The sequence below is a fragment of the Melanaphis sacchari genome, unplaced genomic scaffold, assembly GCF_002803265.2.
Source record: "Melanaphis sacchari strain LSU unplaced genomic scaffold, SCAv2.0 Contig64_pilon_pilon, whole genome shotgun sequence".
Taxonomy (NCBI): domain Eukaryota; kingdom Metazoa; phylum Arthropoda; class Insecta; order Hemiptera; family Aphididae; genus Melanaphis; species Melanaphis sacchari.
The window spans coordinates 1,637,267-1,658,415 of NW_020271462.1; the positions used below are offsets into that span (position 1 = coordinate 1,637,267).

Sequence of the window (21,149 nt, forward strand, 5' to 3'; positions counted from 1 at the left end):
CGAAGTGCCCGAAAGCGGTGCCGTTTCGGCGATCGAGGTTTTATACTTTCCTCCGATTTTCTGTATACAATATATGAGTATTCGATTCGAATTGATTATGCAGATCAATAATAAATAATAATTACATATTATTATTATAAACATATAACGCGTTTTAAAAAAGGAACGATTTCATTTGTCACGGCGCATAGACTGTACAACGCGTTGTATTATTATACTTCGCGTAACCTATTCAAGATAATATATTATTACGATCATTACTTGCAGTGCTTACATCACACGTAATAGCTAATAGTTTTAAAAAGTCGGGGTGTATCCAATAAAAAGAAAAATCCCTACAACAGTGTTCCGTTTGACACACACCCACCCGTCCTCACGATGTATATAATACGTTATGTACATCGTGTTATTATATTATATATCATATTTTAATCGTGTCTTATCCATTAGACATAATATATAACTGCAGGTAAACACATAATATTCACCATAGTAATATCGTTTAGTTGTGATAAATAATAGTCTATCGATAATTGCGTCTTCAAGTCATTGGCTTGTGTGTTTTCATATAATATAATAACAATTATAATTGCATTATACTAGGAATGAAGTGAAAATAAATAAAAAAAAAAAAACATGTTATTTTAATACTATTATAATATTATGTAGCATATAATACATATATATATATATATATATATATATATAATATATATAACTACACATTTTATCTGCATAATATTGTGCTCAAACTAATTTAGTTTACTTTATTTATAGTTGTAATTTTATTAATCATAATTTTATAATATAATTTTATTATATTATGCACTGACAAATATTAAATGATTTCTAGACATCTTTTAACATTAAGTGGGTTTATAATCTAATTGTTGAAACCTAGTATTACCAGTTGTATTCTTAACAGTGTACCTGCAATGTGTAATCGTTGTATATTCTATATAATAAAATAATATATTATCTCTATTTTAGTATATTTATCGTCTGATTTATGGTCAATATATATTTTCACACATTTAATATAACGGCATCGATTATATTAAATATTTATATAGAAAATCTTTTTTTTTTTTAATTGGTAGATATTTATTTATTTTATTTTATTGTATATATTTATATTAAGAATTAAGTGCAGTACATAATACAAAATGGCTATCATGGTTTTTTGGAATTTTTTAGAAGAAAAAAAGACCACCTATAGCTCACGCGAAAATGTGAAAAGCGGGTTTTCACTGCAAAATTAATGGATTGCCGATATGGGTGGCAACCAGCTGCACCCTCCCATTTTGTGTATGTATAGTGTATATATATGTTATGAATCTCTACGCAAAGATCACATTTTCACGATAAAACGTTGTACTTTCATACACGCCCATCGATATTTAAATAAATTTAAATATTTCAAAAGGTATATATTTATATTTATCGCTTACGTACATAAACAGTTCATGTGTACGTAGATAATATGTACATACTATAATTTATATAAATAGTGGTAATTATATTAAAATATAGTAGTTATTGTCATTTATCGAGTGCGTTATTGACGTAATGATTGATGATATATTGTGAAAAATAAAAAATATTATGCTTCCGGAGTTTTTATATCTAATTTTTAAAATCCATTCGATGAAAATCATACGTAAAGAATTCGTACGAGAAACGCATTATAGGTATCGTTCAACCATTGTCTATAGTCATACGTATTTAGTGTGTACCTACATATATTATATGATATATTTTTATGACATCACTTTATAATCCATCATTTTTACAGGGACTAATAATATATTTTTACAATATTCTGTAAACGACGTATTAAAAAATGTTCAAATGTTTGGAGTTTATTTTGGCTTTATATTAAATTTATTGTAACAATATTTATGCTATCATGATATGAATTAACAGCCTCTCTAAGTGAAAGCTAAATAAAAATACCGAAAAGATCGTTTTATTTTACACAATAAACTAAGTCTTTTATAGATACTATTTATTACAGTATAATAAACGTACCGTCAATAATAATCGGGAATCGATAATAATTGTAAATATTAATGACGAAGGAAAATTCAAAATTCAAAAAAATCAAACGAAGGCATTCGATTCCAAACACGTCATCATTTCTGCGTGTACTCATTAGACGCTTATAAAACATGCGCACGTGTGTTGTAAGGTTAATAAAATATCGGTTTAGTCATGAGGTTCTTTTAAGACGTTCGATAAAGAACGCCTGTTAAGACGTTTTTCTGCGTAGTTCTGTGCTCTATTCTCTAGTATTATATTATATATTACGTATTATGTATATCGTGTCGATATCTGATATCCTCACTATGATGATGATATAACGCAGACGATTCAAGACAGCTAGAAAGAGTCGAACGCACTACACAAGTCTTATACTCGGAATTCCTCGAACATACCCGTATAGCCACTAATTAGCTCGACTCTGCTCGTGAGTTATCTCCTTTGGCCCGGCGTGGGCGTATGCTGCGAGCACTGCGGATTGGGTATCATCGAACAACGAAATTGAACGCCACCTGCGCCACATCAATGCAATTATCGGACGTTCGAGCGTCATTGCGCGCGGATCCTGCTTTTGGCTTTTACATTACGCGCGTGCGTATACACGTCGATCAGATCAATATAGTAGGTACTTCCCCGCGGCCTTAGCGACTCGTTTGTGGCGTGTCTTTTATACACACACACACAAATACACAATATAAATAACGATTAATCGTATTGGCATGCGTCGTCTGCACGCCCGTGACGTCTTGGCGTTGTTAAATAACATTAAATAGCCTATCCGTCTCCTAATACCTGTAATAACATAATCCGAGATATGTCGTGCGACGAGTGCGCGCGTACGAGATGAAAAACACGCGCTTGCGCACATTGCGCATTATTTAATTTTATAATTTATAATAATATTAATATTATTATGACTGGCGCGACGTGCAGTGCTGCGTGCGCGCCGTTGCGTCCGGATTGAAGCCAACGACTGTTCGGCGCTCGCGTGCGAGTGCGCACGTCGGCGGCGGAATTGCTGCAGCAGAAAATATCGCGCGCGTCCGACGGATTTATAGTACGATAGTAATGTGTAATATGTATTATTATTGTGTGCGCGCCGGACGGACTTTGCCGCCGCCGCCGCCGCGAAGACGCGCGGCCTCGCGTCGAGTCGCATAAGCCGATTTATTTGCGCAGATTATTGGCGCGCGTGCGTGCGGCTGTATTATGCGCGCGTAATAAATCGGCACACGGCCACCGCCGCCGCAGAAGACAACATCGGACGCGAAAATTATCGCCAGATAAAAACGAGTTCTCGGCCGGTCGGCAGCGAGATCCTTTCGTTTTATTTATTATATTATTTAATTTTCCTCTTTTTCCATTTCGTCGTCGTCGTCGTCGTTTGTTTTATTTGTTCCTCCCCTCCCCCCCCTCCACCGTGCACGTCTTTCGTTCCTGTTTACGTTCGCCTCTTCCAGTCCCTATCTCGACGCGCACGCGCACACTCGTAATATAATTCTATACAATATTATTATTGTACAATAATGATAATAATAATAATAATAATAATACTGTTGCTTACATACAGGGTGATTCGCCAACCATACCGTTCACGCCCATTTTTACCTTTGCAGATAATGTAACTATTTACTGAATTCTAATTTTTAGAATTTTTAAATAATACTCGATACTATAAATCACCATACTTTCTAATTTCTGAGATATATTTTTATTTTTTTTTTTGTATTTCTTAGGTGAGTATCGTGGCTATATAAACTTTTCTCTTCGAATCCGAACCTTTTTTTATGGTAAATTACTTTTTGGTAACTTTTTGAAAATTTTATCGAATAGTTCCTTAGATATAGAAATGTTTGAATGTTTGTATTACGGATAATAGTCATAGAAAAGGTATTATAAAAATATAAAATATTTGTAATAGTAAATGGTAATTATACTATTTAATATATTTTCTACATGATTGAACCATGTTGATAGATTACTATAAACTATTCAAATTTGTAAAATACCATAGTCCTTCATAAGCCTATTATCCTTATAATACATAAAATTCAATTTTTCGTTAAAATTTTTATTAAAATTTTCAGGAAAATTATCTGCTAAATAATTGATAGTATCAAAAGTTATTTCTTATATGAAAAACATAAGTTTATATCTCATCAAAACTGTAAAAGTAGCGTATAAAACCTAAAGAATTCAAAAATATGGTCTTTAAGTATATTTTGATAGACTTAATTATTGAAGGAAAAGGGGATGAGCTTACTTAGTGAGTCACTCTGTATATTATATAATATACTACACATGTGTACCGTATGCGTGTCGCCGTCGTCGTCAGTTGACTTAAATGTATACATATATTACCTTAGTGCACGAGTAAATATTGTGTGTTGTATACGTAAAGGTATTTAGCAAATATATATTATGTATATCGTGTATGAGTTTGACTTATGAGCGTGTATATAATATATATTATTATTACAACAATAAATAAAGTACGATTAATAAAAAAAAAAAAAAAAATGAAAAAAAAACCAAACCGTTGCGTTTGCGTATTATATAATGTATATTGTACATATTATATAATATGATATATACAGATACCTTCATAATAAATTTTATATATTTTATATAATTATATAAGTATCTAAAAATGTATATTTAGGTACGACAAATACAATTAATAATCGATTTTTACTGATTTGAATACTATTGTATAGAATATAGATGCTATATTGTACCCAAGCGCCTGTAGAAATTATCTAAGGGAGAAAATAATTTTTCATTGAACGTAAAATATTTTGTATTTTTTAAATATCTTCATTTTATTTTACAACGTATACCTACTATTTTTGTCGTAAATTGTAATAGGTATATTATATTATTATTCCTATATTTATTAAGTACACTTTTTTGTGTGTATAATTAAATGAGTATAATTTAGAACGAAATCATTAAATGTATAACAAATAATAACTAATTATTGTGACAGTACTCATTTTTTTAATAAAGAACAAAAATATTACAGAAAATATAGGACTGTTTTTTACGTAAATATTATAATGTTATAATATACAGATTTGATCGTAAGATTTGACGTTTTTTCGGGTATTGCCGTATTAGTAACGTTTTATACGACCAAATATTATTAATATTACTCCTAGCAAGTGCCTATACAAGTCGTAATAAAGTAACATTCCGTGTTCGTGTTGTCAAGCTTTCAGGTATACCGTATACATTAGGATAAAGATATTTTATAATAAATTGCGACCCGCTTTTGATTACGAATTCTAGCTAGTACTGTATCACGTACACTATGAGTAGAAGTTTTAGATTAATTTTGAGAATATTATAAAATGCAAATAATACTTAATTAACATAACGTAGGTACTATAGGTGCCTTATACTTATATGATATCGGTAGGCAGTATAGACTTGCGACATGCAATGCGCAAGAGTACAGTATATAATGTAAAATGTTGCTTTTATTATTCGTTATTCCCATCGGTATAGTATGCGACGTGTAATACATATAACATACATTATTTTTGAGTAGCGGATGATGACGACGACAAAGTCTGATCCCCCTTCGACCTTTTTTTACCATTTTTACCCTACGGTTTGGGTGAATACGATTGATATAGTTGAAACGGTATCCACGGCAACGATTATCACGGCCATTGGATACACACAAGTACAGTTTTCCACGTGTAGTATTATAATATGCAATATATTTTTTTCAGTAAAGTATAAAAAACTCACATCTTTGTCGCAAATTCTCGTGTTTACCCGACTTATAGTTTTCTGATTCCTCAATGTACATTTATAGTGTTAACATTAAAAACTTAACGTATTTACTATATCTTTTCCAATTTTCGATACAGATATAGATATATCACACGTAGATTGATTAAAAGGTTGTTTACACCTATGGAACCTTATGTACAATGTGATTATAAAATTAATTTACCAGTTTACTTATTATAAAATGCTACCCATAGGTAATAAATTTTAAGTAGTATATCTCAGTTTTTATAGTTGCACAGGAAGATTTTTTTAATTTAAAAACTATATTTAACTAATCAAACACTATGCATATTTTTAACTTGAATATTTTGTTTTAATATCGTGTCTACGAATTTTAAACCGAGGGACACAAAAAAAAGTAAATAGGTGTCAGCTGACATTCCTATAAAGTATATGACGGTGATGTCGGAGGGATGCTTAATTATAATATATAGTCACTACAGCGGAGTATCTATTCTAATTCTGCAGTGACCACACATACCGACTTGTAAAACAAAAGAAAAAGGGATTTGTAGGTGTCAGCTCTATGTGATAACTTTTAACATTTTAGGTACTTGATATCACTGGTAAAAAAAATCAATGTACTCACTAGTATTACCGTAGTAGGTATCCAGTGTCACCACTCACCTCCGCTACAGACACCTTTTAAAAATCAGTTACTTCCAAATGGTTAACGTTTTTTTCGGAAACATGGATATTTACACTATTTTTTCTAAACATTAGTAAATCTTCAAGCGGAACAGTATAATAGCGAATACTTAAAAAATGTTTGTATATTTTCCCCAACGATTCTTATTGAAATAAAAAAAAGTCTGGATAATGAATAAAAATATATAATAGAGTGACTCCAAACTTTACACACTTTTTTCATCATCAATTTAAACAAGATACGCTAAAATTTCTACATGGCAGATTGGACCCCCTCTCCCCCTCCCGAAGCAGACATTTCGTTGACGGAGAAAATTTTCGCTATTTAAAAGTTTCACATATATTTATATATTTATAAAAAACAACGTAAACATTTCGGTGGATATAGTATGTAGTCGACTGTTTTTTACGAGGCGGATTGCGATGTAGTTTGTACGGGTGAGCTTAAACATAATTAATCTATGTAGATTAACCTAACTTAACCTAACCATGAGCTTATGCATATCCCGCGAACTCACGACTAAGTACTTACATAATATTTAATCCTAATTTATAACTTATGATATTATAAGCGTGCAAAGCGTAATAAACATATTATGATAATGTACGAGCGCAGTACGACACATTATTATTATTATAAACACGAACGACATTTTTGCCGCGGAGTTGTACATAAATTGCGTCTCTCCATCGTGTGCACGAGTGTTACAAATCCCGCACTGCACGTCATATTATTATTATCCTATTATAATATATAGGTAGATATATATACATATATAGGTACTCGGGCGTAAGTGCGACGAGAATAGGGCGATGTCCTCCCGGGGACTCGCGTAAAGTCCCGTACATTATATTATTATTGTCGTTTTCGTCGTTGTAGTTGGCGATGGCGAATGAGAGAGTGTGCGGCGGAGGTCGTATTTACTAGAGCGCAACCGGGAGTTGAGTGAGAATACGTATATAGCGCGCGAAGAAACGCGACACCGGACGACGAAAAACTATACGAGCAAGACGAGCACGGCAACTACTAATATGCCGCTCTCGCGCGACACACTGTGCGCTTTGCAGTACATGTATTTATTATTATTATTATTATTATTATTGTATTCTTTGCGTGTATGTGGTGGCGGCAGGCGGAGTGACGGGCTAATGACGCAGGGGAAGCGTTTCCAATCGAATTAACGTCAACTCCGCCAATCACACATATATATATATACAACCCCCCCACGAGAGTGAAAACCACGACGACTCCTCCTCACCTACCTATCTCGCACACCCTTCCATGTTATTATTATTGTCATAACGCCCCTGCGGTTTACGCGACAATAATAATATTACTGTACGATTTACTTAACATCAACCGGCACTGTAAATACGTACATGGAGAATAATCGAATAATTATTATCGTTGTTGTGTCAATGCGCGCATATTATATATATATATATATTAATTGTATATTAACGTTGCCGCACATATTATTACACAATGAAACCTCTCCTATAACGGACACCCTCAAACAGTGGACAAAATTTCACCGACCGAAAGTTTCCCGTGGTATTTAGAGCCCGCGAAGACGCTTAAAAAATACTTGCGACGCGAGGCAGGTGCCTGCAGCTTAAATTCTCTCCTTAAAATCTAGTCCTTACGCGAATAATTTGCACTCGAGTTAAACGGCGAGGTACCATTATGTAACACGTACGTACTTAAATTATCACTAGTTCAAAATATTTTATTATTCACGCGTGTATATGGAATAAAATATAAAGTCATCCACGTGTACGACATAAAAGTACTGTCTAAATTATTAGCTGGTATACACAGATCCAGGTATATGCGCGATCAGAGCATACGATTATGATGTGATATATTATTTTTACAGCCATATAAAACAATTATTTTGTTTAACTTGAATATTCATCTTTGATGCAGGGCCACCATTTGTCAAATTGGCAATATTTACGTAATAGTGTATTATGCAGCTTATCACAGACAGAGCGATACTGCAATTAATGCAGCTCATATTCAAAAACCTGTATATTATCGAATATCGATCATGATTTACTATCGAAATAAAAGTTATCGTGGTATTTTATAAAAACATAAAAACATTGCCAATGTAACAAATGGTTGCCGTGCTTCAGAGCTGCAGTTTATGTTATAATATGCATAGGACTATTATAGTCAGCTATCTAGTTCTTTTATTTATCACAATGTCTGTTAATTGTGATTAACTTATATAATAATAATTAGAGGAATATTCGATTATGCTAAATCCAAGTAGTAGGTAATAAGTCACCTAGTAGGAATCAGACGTGTAAATTATTGTTATCGTAGCAATTATTAATCTATATAGTTATTGATTGCGTATTATAATCGTTATACACATTGTTATAATTTAATCTTTTTTGATTGCCGCTAATATATTTTGTCTGGAAAAAATTAAAAACGGTCGATTTTAATATCGGTATCGCTTTAAAAATAAATGTTCGTGATTATCTGACGGCTCTCGACGGTCGGAAATTAACGTAATATAGTCAGCGATGTAATATCATTACATTACATTTTATTATTGTTAGGCAACATAACACAATCACGGTGATGCAGTTACCACGCTTATATCGTAGTTATCATCTCATCGCACATTACAATAGCGCACCAAACGTGTAACAAACCAATAAATTTACATATTGCACATAATGTCATTTAAAATTATGACACAATGGTTACTATAATCGAGAGGAATTCGAGGGCAAGGGCGAATCGTTTATTAATAATATTACATAGTATTGCCAAATACGTCATAAGATGATATACACTTAACTATAGGTTGTGGTTCATCGCACTCGTCTATCATCCGCGAAACATATATATTATAACAATTAATTACAATATATAAATATGACTTTCGTAAGACTTTTCTGTTTATAGTTGTGTATGAACTACTGGAATAAGTGGTAAGTGCGTACATTAAATCTGTGTTGACACTCTAGGGCAGACATTAGCTATGGTTTTTTTTTTTTTAATTCTCAAAACACACAAATTAGTTTTTATGTAAAATTTAATTGCCTGGATTTCTAAAATTAAACATTTTTTCATCAAGCACAGTCACATTACTAATGCGGTTTTTTTTTTTCATCGATTCAAAAATATTTTTTTTGGAAATTCTACAGCCCAACTGCAAGTACTATTTCGTCCTTTATCGTGTTCTTTAATTTGTTGTCAAAAACTCGAAACAAATCTTCAGAAAACTATCATATGTTTTCTCATTTGAGTATAAAATACACCTTAAAATTACATCCAAACAGTAAAATACAGTAATATGAAACAATATTGGTTATTAGTCCGTCGTGACTATCAAATCTTCCGTGTTGGATACATGATAATATTGATAATGTATAATGTATTATTTGTATAAAGCTCAAGAGTATAAAATGTATACCTAAACTATGTATAGAGGTATCAACCGATAATTTTATGTGTTAATGCAATTAACTCTGCAGTGTTTAACGTCGACTATCAGTCGAAACGAAAAATAAACATTATCTCAAGCCTATACCTAATAGAATAATGTTTAGCAAAAACAGAATGCGTAGGTAATCAACAATAACATTAATATATTAAAGTGCTAGACGCTGAATACTATTATTGTATATTGTATATAGTATATACGTACATTGACGTTTTACTAATAATTATTAGCAGCTGCACAGTTCGAATCTGTGATACCATATATAATAGATGGACTGCTCGACTGGGCTAAAAATATATCAAGACAAATGTTTACCTCTAAACGGTTTTTTTTATAATTCTACGTTGCACAAACCGTACGATTTAATTTTCATTATTTTCTCATAAACGCTTACATCGCAGACGGTCTAACGATCGCACAAATCGTTAAAAATACGAAAAAAAAAAACAAACAAACATAGTATTATAATATTTATAGTAATATCTTAGTAGTTAGTACCTATACTAATTAGCCGCATACAAACGCATAACGCAGACGTGCATTGTCCGTCATTACCACCTATAGAATATTTAAGAACTGCATGAACATTATTAATGAATGGTTCAGTTTTGAGTCCACGAATAAAAACTGGTATCCATGTATTTTTTTTTCAAATTTTTCCACACTCTATAATATGGCCAACAATATTATTATATCGATAATGAATATACAATATACACTCTAGCATGTACGTTGCTCACGTTATAATGGCCGGTTATTGCGTGCACATACGAAATAATATACCCGATACCTGCGCGTGTGTACTGTATATAGTTATGAGAAGACAATACCGTCTTGTACTTGCTCCCAGTTGGTGTATTCAACACATAATATCACATATATATCGGTCGATAACCGCGACTACAAAATTTCGCGAGTATTTTTTTAATTCATTACATAATAATATATATTAAACACTATGTTTGACCATTTTCAAATTCACTACCAAATATAATGTTGGATTATAATAAAAATATTTAAATATATCAATATGAGGGCATCTTAGACGATTTCGTTTTAGAATTTTTTTTTTTTTTTTGTAGCATCTAGATTGGATATATTACAAAATGTGTTTATTTTGGTTGCAATATATTATTATATTATATATGTATATATAATACATAATATTAACTATTAAATTAATAGTTTAGTTTCTTTATTCAATTTTTCGACATATTTATTTATAGTTATTTCATTGTGAAACTAACAGACCTGTAAATAGCTACATACATGTAATATTATATCAAAACATTTAAAGTAAAAAAAATGAATTGTAAATTATAATATAAGTAATGAAAATACAATTATATGCTATTTTGAAAAAAAAACACAAACTCTTGTGAACGAGTTTCTTGATAAGTTCACACTTTACATATATATATTATTATAAATATTACTATTCAGCGTTATGGTTTTTGTATATATATTTCAATGTGCACATTTTGCGATGTTAAAAATTATATTCCTCCTTCTATCAATCAGTCAATAAATAAGCATCCAAAAAATATTGCAACATAACTTAACATTTATTTTATAATAATTGTTTAACATACATCTTACAAAGTTACATGTATACCACATTACCACGTTTAATTAGCGTCATATTAATATTGTGTTTATTTTTCTTCTTATTGCAGTATGTCCGGTAGTCGGAGTCCCACGGGAATGGGTGACGGATGTGAGAAGATGGTTGGTGGCCCGCCGTCCAACTTAGACTCCAGTTCGTCCGAATCTATCGACGGCGACAACATGAAGTCGCACATACATATGCTGCACAAGCCCAGCGCAATATCGTTCGGGCACTCGATGATCACAAGCCAGGTAAAATCACAAACATAATTATAACAATATATAATATACTATATAGTATCATATTAAATTTAATAAATAATAACAATTATTATTACATAAATATTACACTTTGTCGTCGTGTTATACATAATATAATAATATATTGTGCAGTAGGTAGTCAGCCAGAAAAAAATACCTCGGAAATAAAAACCAATTATTGGCAATAGAACTTGTTATATCGTACCATATTACAATAATTTATAAATTCAATATTTAGTTTGTTTTATCAATATCCAAACACTAAAATACCTACTGAAATAGTGAATATGCATTTCAAATTTCAATAAATTACATTTTTTTACTTAATTATTGATAAAAATTGTGACATTTTGAATCGTTCGAGTTAACTTAAAACAATTCAATTAATTTTTTATTTTATATTTTTAAATATCTACATTATTTATACACATATTTATTATCTACAGACTATAAGTTGTTTATTTAAAAGATAAAAAAAAAAAAATAAGATAGAAGTTTTCTAAAAAAAAAAAATGTTTTTAATTAGAATCTTAATTTATTAGGTAATTTGTTCAACTGTTTTAAACTCTAATAAATCGTCAACTAAAATCAATCATTCAAAGAATTTTCAGATATTTTTCTAGACAAACTTTCTATGAGTTTTTTCCTTAAGCTATTTAGTTCAATTTGTTTCCTGTAATTCACTATAATATTATATTGCAGTGCGTAATTACTTTTCATACATTTTTCAAATGTTTAAAAATATTTTAGCTGTCTATGGAAAATTTTGAATCGTCGTTGTAATGGTCACGATAAAAAATAAAACTCTCATTCACGCGTTTAATGTTTATATTATAGTATATTATTATTTCGCAGTATAAATTTTGTTATGTTAATGATCGCTATGTAAATATTGAAAATGACACAACACCAGCCGTGCCGTGTCGGATCGGCGTAAAAATAAAATATGTTTAAAACAATAATGCGATGACGCTACTGCCGATGATAAAATAAAAAGAAAAAAATCGTGACCGGAAACCGATGTGTTGGACGCTGCACAGCTGTTTCCTTTTTGGCAAATACTGATCAGTTTGAACGATTGCCAATTATACACAAGTCTGCCGCGTGTGTCCTACAATACAACACTAGCGCGGGCAATACGATAATAATGATGATGGTGATAACGATGATAATAATTATTGTAACGATAATATACATAATAATATTGAATTTTATTCGACAGCAAACAATCAAAACGCTGCGCAGTGTATGATTCTATAGTAATAATATAATAGTTGGCCGAGTGTACGTTTCCGGAGCAGCCGACGCGAATCGTACATAATATAGTTTCACGATCGCAATCTATTTGTGCGCGCTTAAACCGTACAACTGTTATAATAGAAACCAAATGAGAAAACAAGTTTCCGAAGAAAATTATGCTTCCATATAATTGCGATAACTATGCACATGAAGTCCGAATACAAACGTTTTACGGTTGTTATTTCACATAATGTATAATTATTATTATAATTCATAGATATCGAGTTTTGCAAAAAACAAACTTATACCCATTTGATCAAATATAATTTAATTCCGCAACTACTCACGCATATAAATATCTTACGCGTCGATTATATGAAATCAATCTAAAGTACATCAGTTCTTTCTCATAATTACCACTAAATTTTCAATGTAACCTGGCATGATTTTTCTAAACTATGCAAAAGTGGGCATTATTTAATTAAAGAATGAACTTATTCAAATTTTTAACTTAACTGGTTAATTAGTCAATATCTAAATAACTCAATGACATAAACAATTTCATGGTCGGTTGAAATAACTTTATATTTTATTTTAAAATTTAAAACGATTTATGAAGTTAAAATCAACAATTTTCTTGACATTTTTGGTTTTAATTGTTTTGTACATTGAATGTCCCTATGTACTCGTATATGATTTTTAATAAAAATAATCTATTAAATTATATTAAAAGTAATAATATCAAAATTATATATATTATATTTCTTGATAAAATAATATTACATCAAAAAAATAAATAAAAAATAGGTCTTTATATGATCTACGTACTAATTAAAAAAGTAGATTAAATTTTTTTTAATAAAATTAAGTTAATATTTATTTTCTTTTTTTAAATTTAAATTTAGTGAGAATTAAATTTATTATTTGTTAATTATTAACTTTTAACTTAATGATCTTGAGTTCACTATCATAACTTGAGTTAATTATTTTCATTAGTTGCCCAATATCGTATGACTATATCATTGTTGGATTTAAGTAGGTATTATTGCAACTTGCATTTAATTTATACAGATAATTATATTTTATACACATGTCGATCGCTTAGTTCTATATTTAAAATTAATTAAACATTTAAATGCATCCCTGCTGGAAAGTATGCGTGTATAAAATCAAGCCAAAAATTTAGTACATTTATCTGTCGTCTAGCGTAATCATTATTAAAGGTCAATTCGATTTCGAAAGAGTTTTGCTATAAATGTGCTACAGGCTATATAAATGTATATAATATTATTATTATGGGTAAGTACCGTCGTTGTAGGAAATATATCTTTGGCTTTCATTCAGCATTACTCCCCAAACAAATAACTCACTTGTTAAATTTTTTCCGGAATAGGTACCACATTACATTATTGTAGTAGTGGCTGCCAACTTATTTTAGTCTTAGTTGAAATACTTTTCAATAAATAGTAATTATTATACAATATATCTGAACAAAATTATGATAAAATATTTTATATTTTTTTATAAATTACTACTTGAAATGATAAAATAAATTATTCTAATAGTAATTCAAAAATTATGTTTTTAATAGATTTTCTTAAATAATAATTTCAGAGTCAAATATAAATTTTTCTTATTATATATTTTTAATTTGAACATCCAATCATCATAACAATTATCAAATCAAAAAATTATAATACACATAGATAATTGATACCTTTTTTTTTTTTTTTCATTGAAAATCACTACATGAGGGCCGAACTGTTTTCACATTGCTTAACCCTCATTCAGCATCGTTTATTGAATTAAAACAATATATACGACTTTGAGTATAGATAATTGATACCTAATCAATGACAAAATAACTTAAAATAATTATAATAATAAAATATTCAAATGTTAATGTTAAACCAAAATAATAGTTTTATTTGTATATATTTTGTATTGCATTATGTTTGCTAATTATAATATTATTAGTTGTTAATTTTAATAATTAACGAGTGTTAAGGATATTTTTTTGTATTTTTAAATCCTTAAATAATTGTTTAATCAAATTTTTGTAGCTATTGATGAATATTGATAATTAGATTAAATAATTTATTCTTAAATTAAAGTAAAATAAATATACGTTGTAAAATATAGAAAATGCTTTGGTGTTAGGTATTTGTTCTAGATGATAATATTAGTCTGATATTAAATAGTAATTACAGCATCAATTTTTATTATATAAGCATTTAAAAACTTAAAAAATATAGCCTATAAAAATTTTAATTGAGCTAAATGTAATAAATCACCTGGCTTGAAATAACAAAATTTAGTATTCAAAGCCGAAGTTCCTCCACTAGGGGTGTCTTCATTCTGTGAAATATATATTTTTCTTTCTCTCATTCTATCCACTAATTTTTCTACTTCTTCGAACACATTGAGTAATAAAAAATATTTTAAATTAAAATTAAAAAGGTTATTAAAGGTATTTTTACGATAAACTTTCGAGGACAACACACGTAATATACGGCTCAAAAAAGTTTGCGAGTTGCAAGTGGCACAGCCAACGGGTATGCTTAGTAGGCCCGGGACTACCAATGTTTTGTTTAAAAATAACTGTTTCAAGCTTTTATACATATTAATCAACGTTTGCACAAAGCTCAACATAGCCGGAAATTATTCATGTTTACGACATTTTGGCATACGAATATTTAATATTGATACAATACCATAATATTATAATCATTACTATCTTTCTAATGCATAATATTCATAGCGTGCAGAAACGCGCGAATTACCTTGGCAGTTATTAACATCTTAGTAGTCTGCCATTTTATTTTACTATCATTCAGTTGAGAACTTAAATCTGTTTTATAGATTTTCATGATCAGGTCACAAATTTAAAAAAAAGAAAATATGAAATTTTATCGAATCCAGATTTCTTAATTCTGCAAAATATAAATTAGCATGTTTAGTAAGGCCCTTTAAATAAAATAATATTTTTATATTCATTATAATTTATAATATATTAATTTTTAAGTACTTTGAAGTATTTTCTTAAATATTTTACAAATAAATTCATTTCTCGTTGTGTGTTATTTATTTCTTATTTTTATATTTGCCTATAGTTTACAGACATATTGATAATTTTATTCTATAGCATTGATATTATTATGTTCAATTCGTCGTGATTCATATTAAAAAACGCCGCAGTAAATAAATAAAAATTGGTTTTAACTTTTAAATGGTTTTTAATCTCATCTTATTTGTTATTATACAATATATTATTTTAGTGAATATTTTTTCTCGTTCGTTCATTCGCTTTTTTATTCAGTACTTTTCTTTTTTCTATATGATTTAAATATGAAAAATTAAAGTTGAATAAAAACTTTTTTGTTAAATACTTTATGATTTTTATTACATATTTTGATAAAAATACAAAACAAATATTTAAACATTTTAACTTATTCGAAACATAAAAATATTTAGCCTATTTACGATTTAAAAAATAAAAATGTGTAGATACCCGTATGGCTATTATCATCGTAAACGTTACTGATCGAATCGTAGCATCGGCCCAAGTGTAAGTGATTTGGGAAAGACTCTTTTAAATTTCTTTGGTTTTAGCTACTTAAGATTTTTTGAAAAATGTTGATAAATCTTAAATTTTTGCCGTACCCAAGCTATTTTTCTACTACACCATTTCATATTGTATTTCATATAATAACTAAAAAGTGAGTGACTAAATGTTGGTGATAAGTTAATTAAATAAGTTAAACTTAATTGAATTTAAAATCTTCTAGTGAAGTCTTCTAAGTCTCCGAATACAAGTTAGTCACAAAGTTTTTAAGATACAATAAAAACTTATAAATATAAAATATAAATCACTCATTATGATTCAAAAATACATGAAACGTATAAATGATTTATAGAATAAGCATCGCGTAGCTATTAGCTTATCTTCGGATAACAGTGCAAAGTGCATTGAATTCTCTACAATCTTAGTTATATAACTAAAAAGTAAAAACAAACAATATATTATCTTTTTCAACACTTAACGGTTGATCAACCGGCAGAATATAATAAAAATAAAACAAAAATAATGTAATCAACTTAATTTTTTTTTTCATTACTTTTGAATTATGATTTTTCACATTCCAATAATATAATTTTTAACAATAAACACAATTATTGAATTCACAATATTAGGTATTATTATTTAATATTATATTATCTGACGATTTCAACCATGGTTATTGCGTGTTTCAGGACCATTTGTCCAGTCACGAGATGATGTTCGGAGGCGGAGGCGACCTCAAGTCGTCGATGTCCGGCGTCGGGGGCGTCGGCGCGGGCGGCATGTCCATGATGGCAAACTCGGCGGCAGCGGCCGCGGCGTACCACCACCAGACGCAGTTGATCGGCGGCGGCGTAGGAGGCGGCGGCGGCGGCATCGTCGGCGGGTTCGGTTCGCCCATCGGTAGTCGCCCGTTGATCGCCACCGGTGTCGGCGGCGTCGGCGTCGGCAACGGCGACCACCACAGTCACTTGCAGCAGATCGCCGCCGGCCATCCCGCCGATCCTTCGCTACTGCACGACTACCATTCCTTATGACAGTGGGTGTCTGGCTACAACGGTGGCCAGCAATGATGTCGTTTATCGTCATTGTGCACACATATACACACACACACACACACGACAGAGACGCACTCGCACCCGCAAGCCGCTCGCACCCACACAGCACCCACACGCGCATCGCCCTACGACGACTTGACAAGAACGCACACCACTCGGCGGGACGACGCGTAATGTATAGGGTTTCGCGCGAAACCCACCCGTGCGGGTGGGGGGGATGAATAGATCCGATTCGATTCGCACGGTGGCGCAAGCGAGTTAACACTTTTCGTTTGCACGTGATTAATTTATGATAATATACGATGTACAACGTTATTATACTATTATCGTTTCTCGACCGATGACGATGGGGAAAAAAGAAAAACCGTCAACCACATACCCGACTGCAAGCCGCACAGTGCGATCGATTGTCGTCGGGATCAAAACGCCTTCGGCACAAGCGACGCACTCGATACGACATACATTTTATATTACACATAAGTAACGTTAAAATAATATTATTTGTACGACGCGAAGTACACGAATAGTATACGCATATGTATTATGTGTGATGTGGGTCGGGGTATCGCCCGACTTCAGTGCACACAACTATGATGTACAGTAATAAAAAAAAAAGTTATAATTAATAGAATATATTATGCGAATCCCCCCCCCCCCCCCCCGAAAACGACTTTCTGCCCCTCTATATCACTGGCCGTCCCTGACTGCACATTACTCCGCGCGAATCGTCGCGAGCTGTTCCACTCTAGCCGAAAATAATATTACGTTATTGCATCTATTCTGCAGCGCGTGCAGACGATGGATGTCAAAATATAACCCACACGTAGGTATATTACTGGATTAAAAAGATTTACTCACAAACTACCGCTAATCGCGTAGTTAATTGATTATTTCCCAGTAGTGTGAGGTAACGACGGTCCCTATAATTGAACTTATAGATTTATAATAATTGTGGTTTGCGTGAAAAACTGATTGATTTAATGGTTCAATAAAATTTAATAGACCAATCACGAGGGGACTATTAGCTCAATAATAATTCATTAAATGTATGGTGATTGTTCACATTTAATCCAACCATTAAATCAGCCGGTTTTCCACGCAACTCGATGTTGTTGTTAATATAATATACAACGACATAGGTATGTCGATCTGTGTTATGCCCATAACAGCCCCAGTTTACAAATATTATTTGTTCACTCCCGAAAGTCCACTCCTGCCCTGCAGATCGGAGGTGTACCTACTACGCCGTGTAAATGTATTATGTTATATTATATTCAATTAAAATGCGACCCATTTACGCTTTGTTTTGTAAATATTATTATTATATATTTGCTACCCATTAAATATTTTTAATTATCAAATGCAGGGTAGAACAGAAATACCTGACAGATGTCAGTATTAACTAACAATTTAATAATTGTTATTTTAGTATATATTTTTTTTTATTCAATTACTATAATTAAAGCCAATTTTATATATATAAAAAAAAAAAAATGTTTACATATAATATAAATAAAAGTTATTTCGTAGTTAATTAAAATTAAATTTGTCAGTTATTTCTGTTACGCCTTGTAGTACATGCCTAGTATTCATAGTCACTATTCGTTGTTAATATAGTAATAATTTACGATTATATTGTTATAGTCCACATATTATCTTGTTCGGCTACATTTACAATATGTGTATTAGATTCGCATAAAAAGCAATTTATATTTGTATGCCTATCAAAAAAAACTTTTTGAGTCAATTTTTCGATATGTATTATATAAATTCTAATTTGTACATCATTTTTCAAAAAATATGTAAACCTATATTCAAGCTTCATAATTTATTATGTTCGGCTATTGAATATCGCATTTTTTTTTTAATGAACCCCATTATAATCCACGAGTTGATTGTATTTTCGTCTATTTTATTACTTCTTTATAACTACAGACACTAAATTCTTAATTTTGAACATAAATTTTCATAACAAACCGTATTATTTAGATATTAATAATATTGTTGTAGATGCTATTTATTATTTTTAATTATCATAATGTGCACACTAAACTTTAGAAAAAATGATATGGCAAACGGGATAAAATTGTTTAAACGGTTCTATGTAATCTGAAGAGATGACAAGAAAAATACTGTTTTATACAAGTAATTGTATATGTACATATTATGTATAATAATAATAATAATTTGTTTACCAAACTATTATTTTTTTTTTTTTCATTATGAGTTTCCGAAACCAATAATTGTAGAGATCAAGACATTTAGAAAAGAAAGTTATTAAATCAAACGATATTTGTTCGTCGCGTTTAAAAACAAAAAGTATCCGATGTGGTAAGCTATAATCCGTTACAGCAGTCTCGTTTATCAGGATTTGCCTAAAATTACTAAAGTAAATCGGGTGTATTAAAATAATAACACTAATAAAAAACCGTCTTTTCAACTTTTCGTATACAGTGTCATCGTCGTGACCGTTCCGTCTAGACTAGATCGAACGCGGTAAACTGGTTATTCCATACTGTAATTTTGTCAATGAGATTTAAAACTATTCAAAAATGGCATTAAAAAAACCAGTACCGGAACGTTACAAGCAAAAGATTTAATAATACATAAATAAATGGCATATTTTCACTGTCGTTTAGTATTGTTCTACGCAGCTGTCATAATTTGTATTTCTACGTTTCATTTTTTTTTCAGTCCGTAAAATCCTTGGTGACAATTAGCGCGCAGGATATTCGGTGTCATATATTACGGCAAACATGTTTACAGAAACACAACCTCTCAAGGACATCCACACGTTTTCTATAACAGTGTACTGAATAATATTAATACATATATTATTGGTGTGTAGTAGGTACACCGTACTGAAATTAATAATTTTTAATCACTTATCGACTTGTCACTCTCCTCGGCTTACTTCTACGATCTCATATTATATTTATTTCAATTAAAACGACTATATTTTAAATACGCTGGCACATAATTTCTTATCCGACGTTTCGTGCAAAATACAAGAATTTTATTTGAGTATCGCACATTAAACGGGGAAGTCTCCGAACTCACGAGCACGTCCACTGCAGAAAATATTTTAAAATTATGATTTGAAATAATAACATTTTTATACAGTAGTTAAATTAACTAAAAAATTAAGTATATTATACGATTGCGTGATGCATATAATATAAAAAGATTGGGGATGTGGTTTTCTTTTTTCTCGTTGTTCGTTTGCCAAATACAAAACAAATATTCCTAATAAATTATAATATTTATCATATAATAGCCGTCGCGAGTTAACTTCTTAAAACTTAATTGTACAAATTAAAAGTCATGAGGAGTGAAATTATTTGCTCCAAGAAATATAAAATAAGTGACACACAATAACTTTTTATTAGTACTTACCAACAAATATTTTATTTTTCGTTTTGTCTTAAATTATAAAGTACCTAATAATTTCAGCAA

At 30.6% G+C, this 21,149-nt stretch overlaps 1 protein-coding gene across 1 annotated transcript in view; it reads left to right on the forward strand.

Moving 5' to 3' along the window:
• Window positions 1-19,171, forward strand: part of LOC112600473 (homeobox protein six1-like) — a 45,329-nt gene extending 26,158 nt beyond the window's left edge. The window contains exons 2-3 of the mRNA XM_025347709.1: window positions 11,642-11,825; window positions 17,328-19,171. Of these exons, the coding sequence (XP_025203494.1) occupies window positions 11,642-11,825; window positions 17,328-17,672 (529 nt within the window). The 3' untranslated portion in view covers window positions 17,673-19,171. The remainder of the gene's footprint in view (window positions 1-11,641; window positions 11,826-17,327) is intronic.
• Window positions 19,172-21,149: the final 1,978 nt, after the last annotated feature.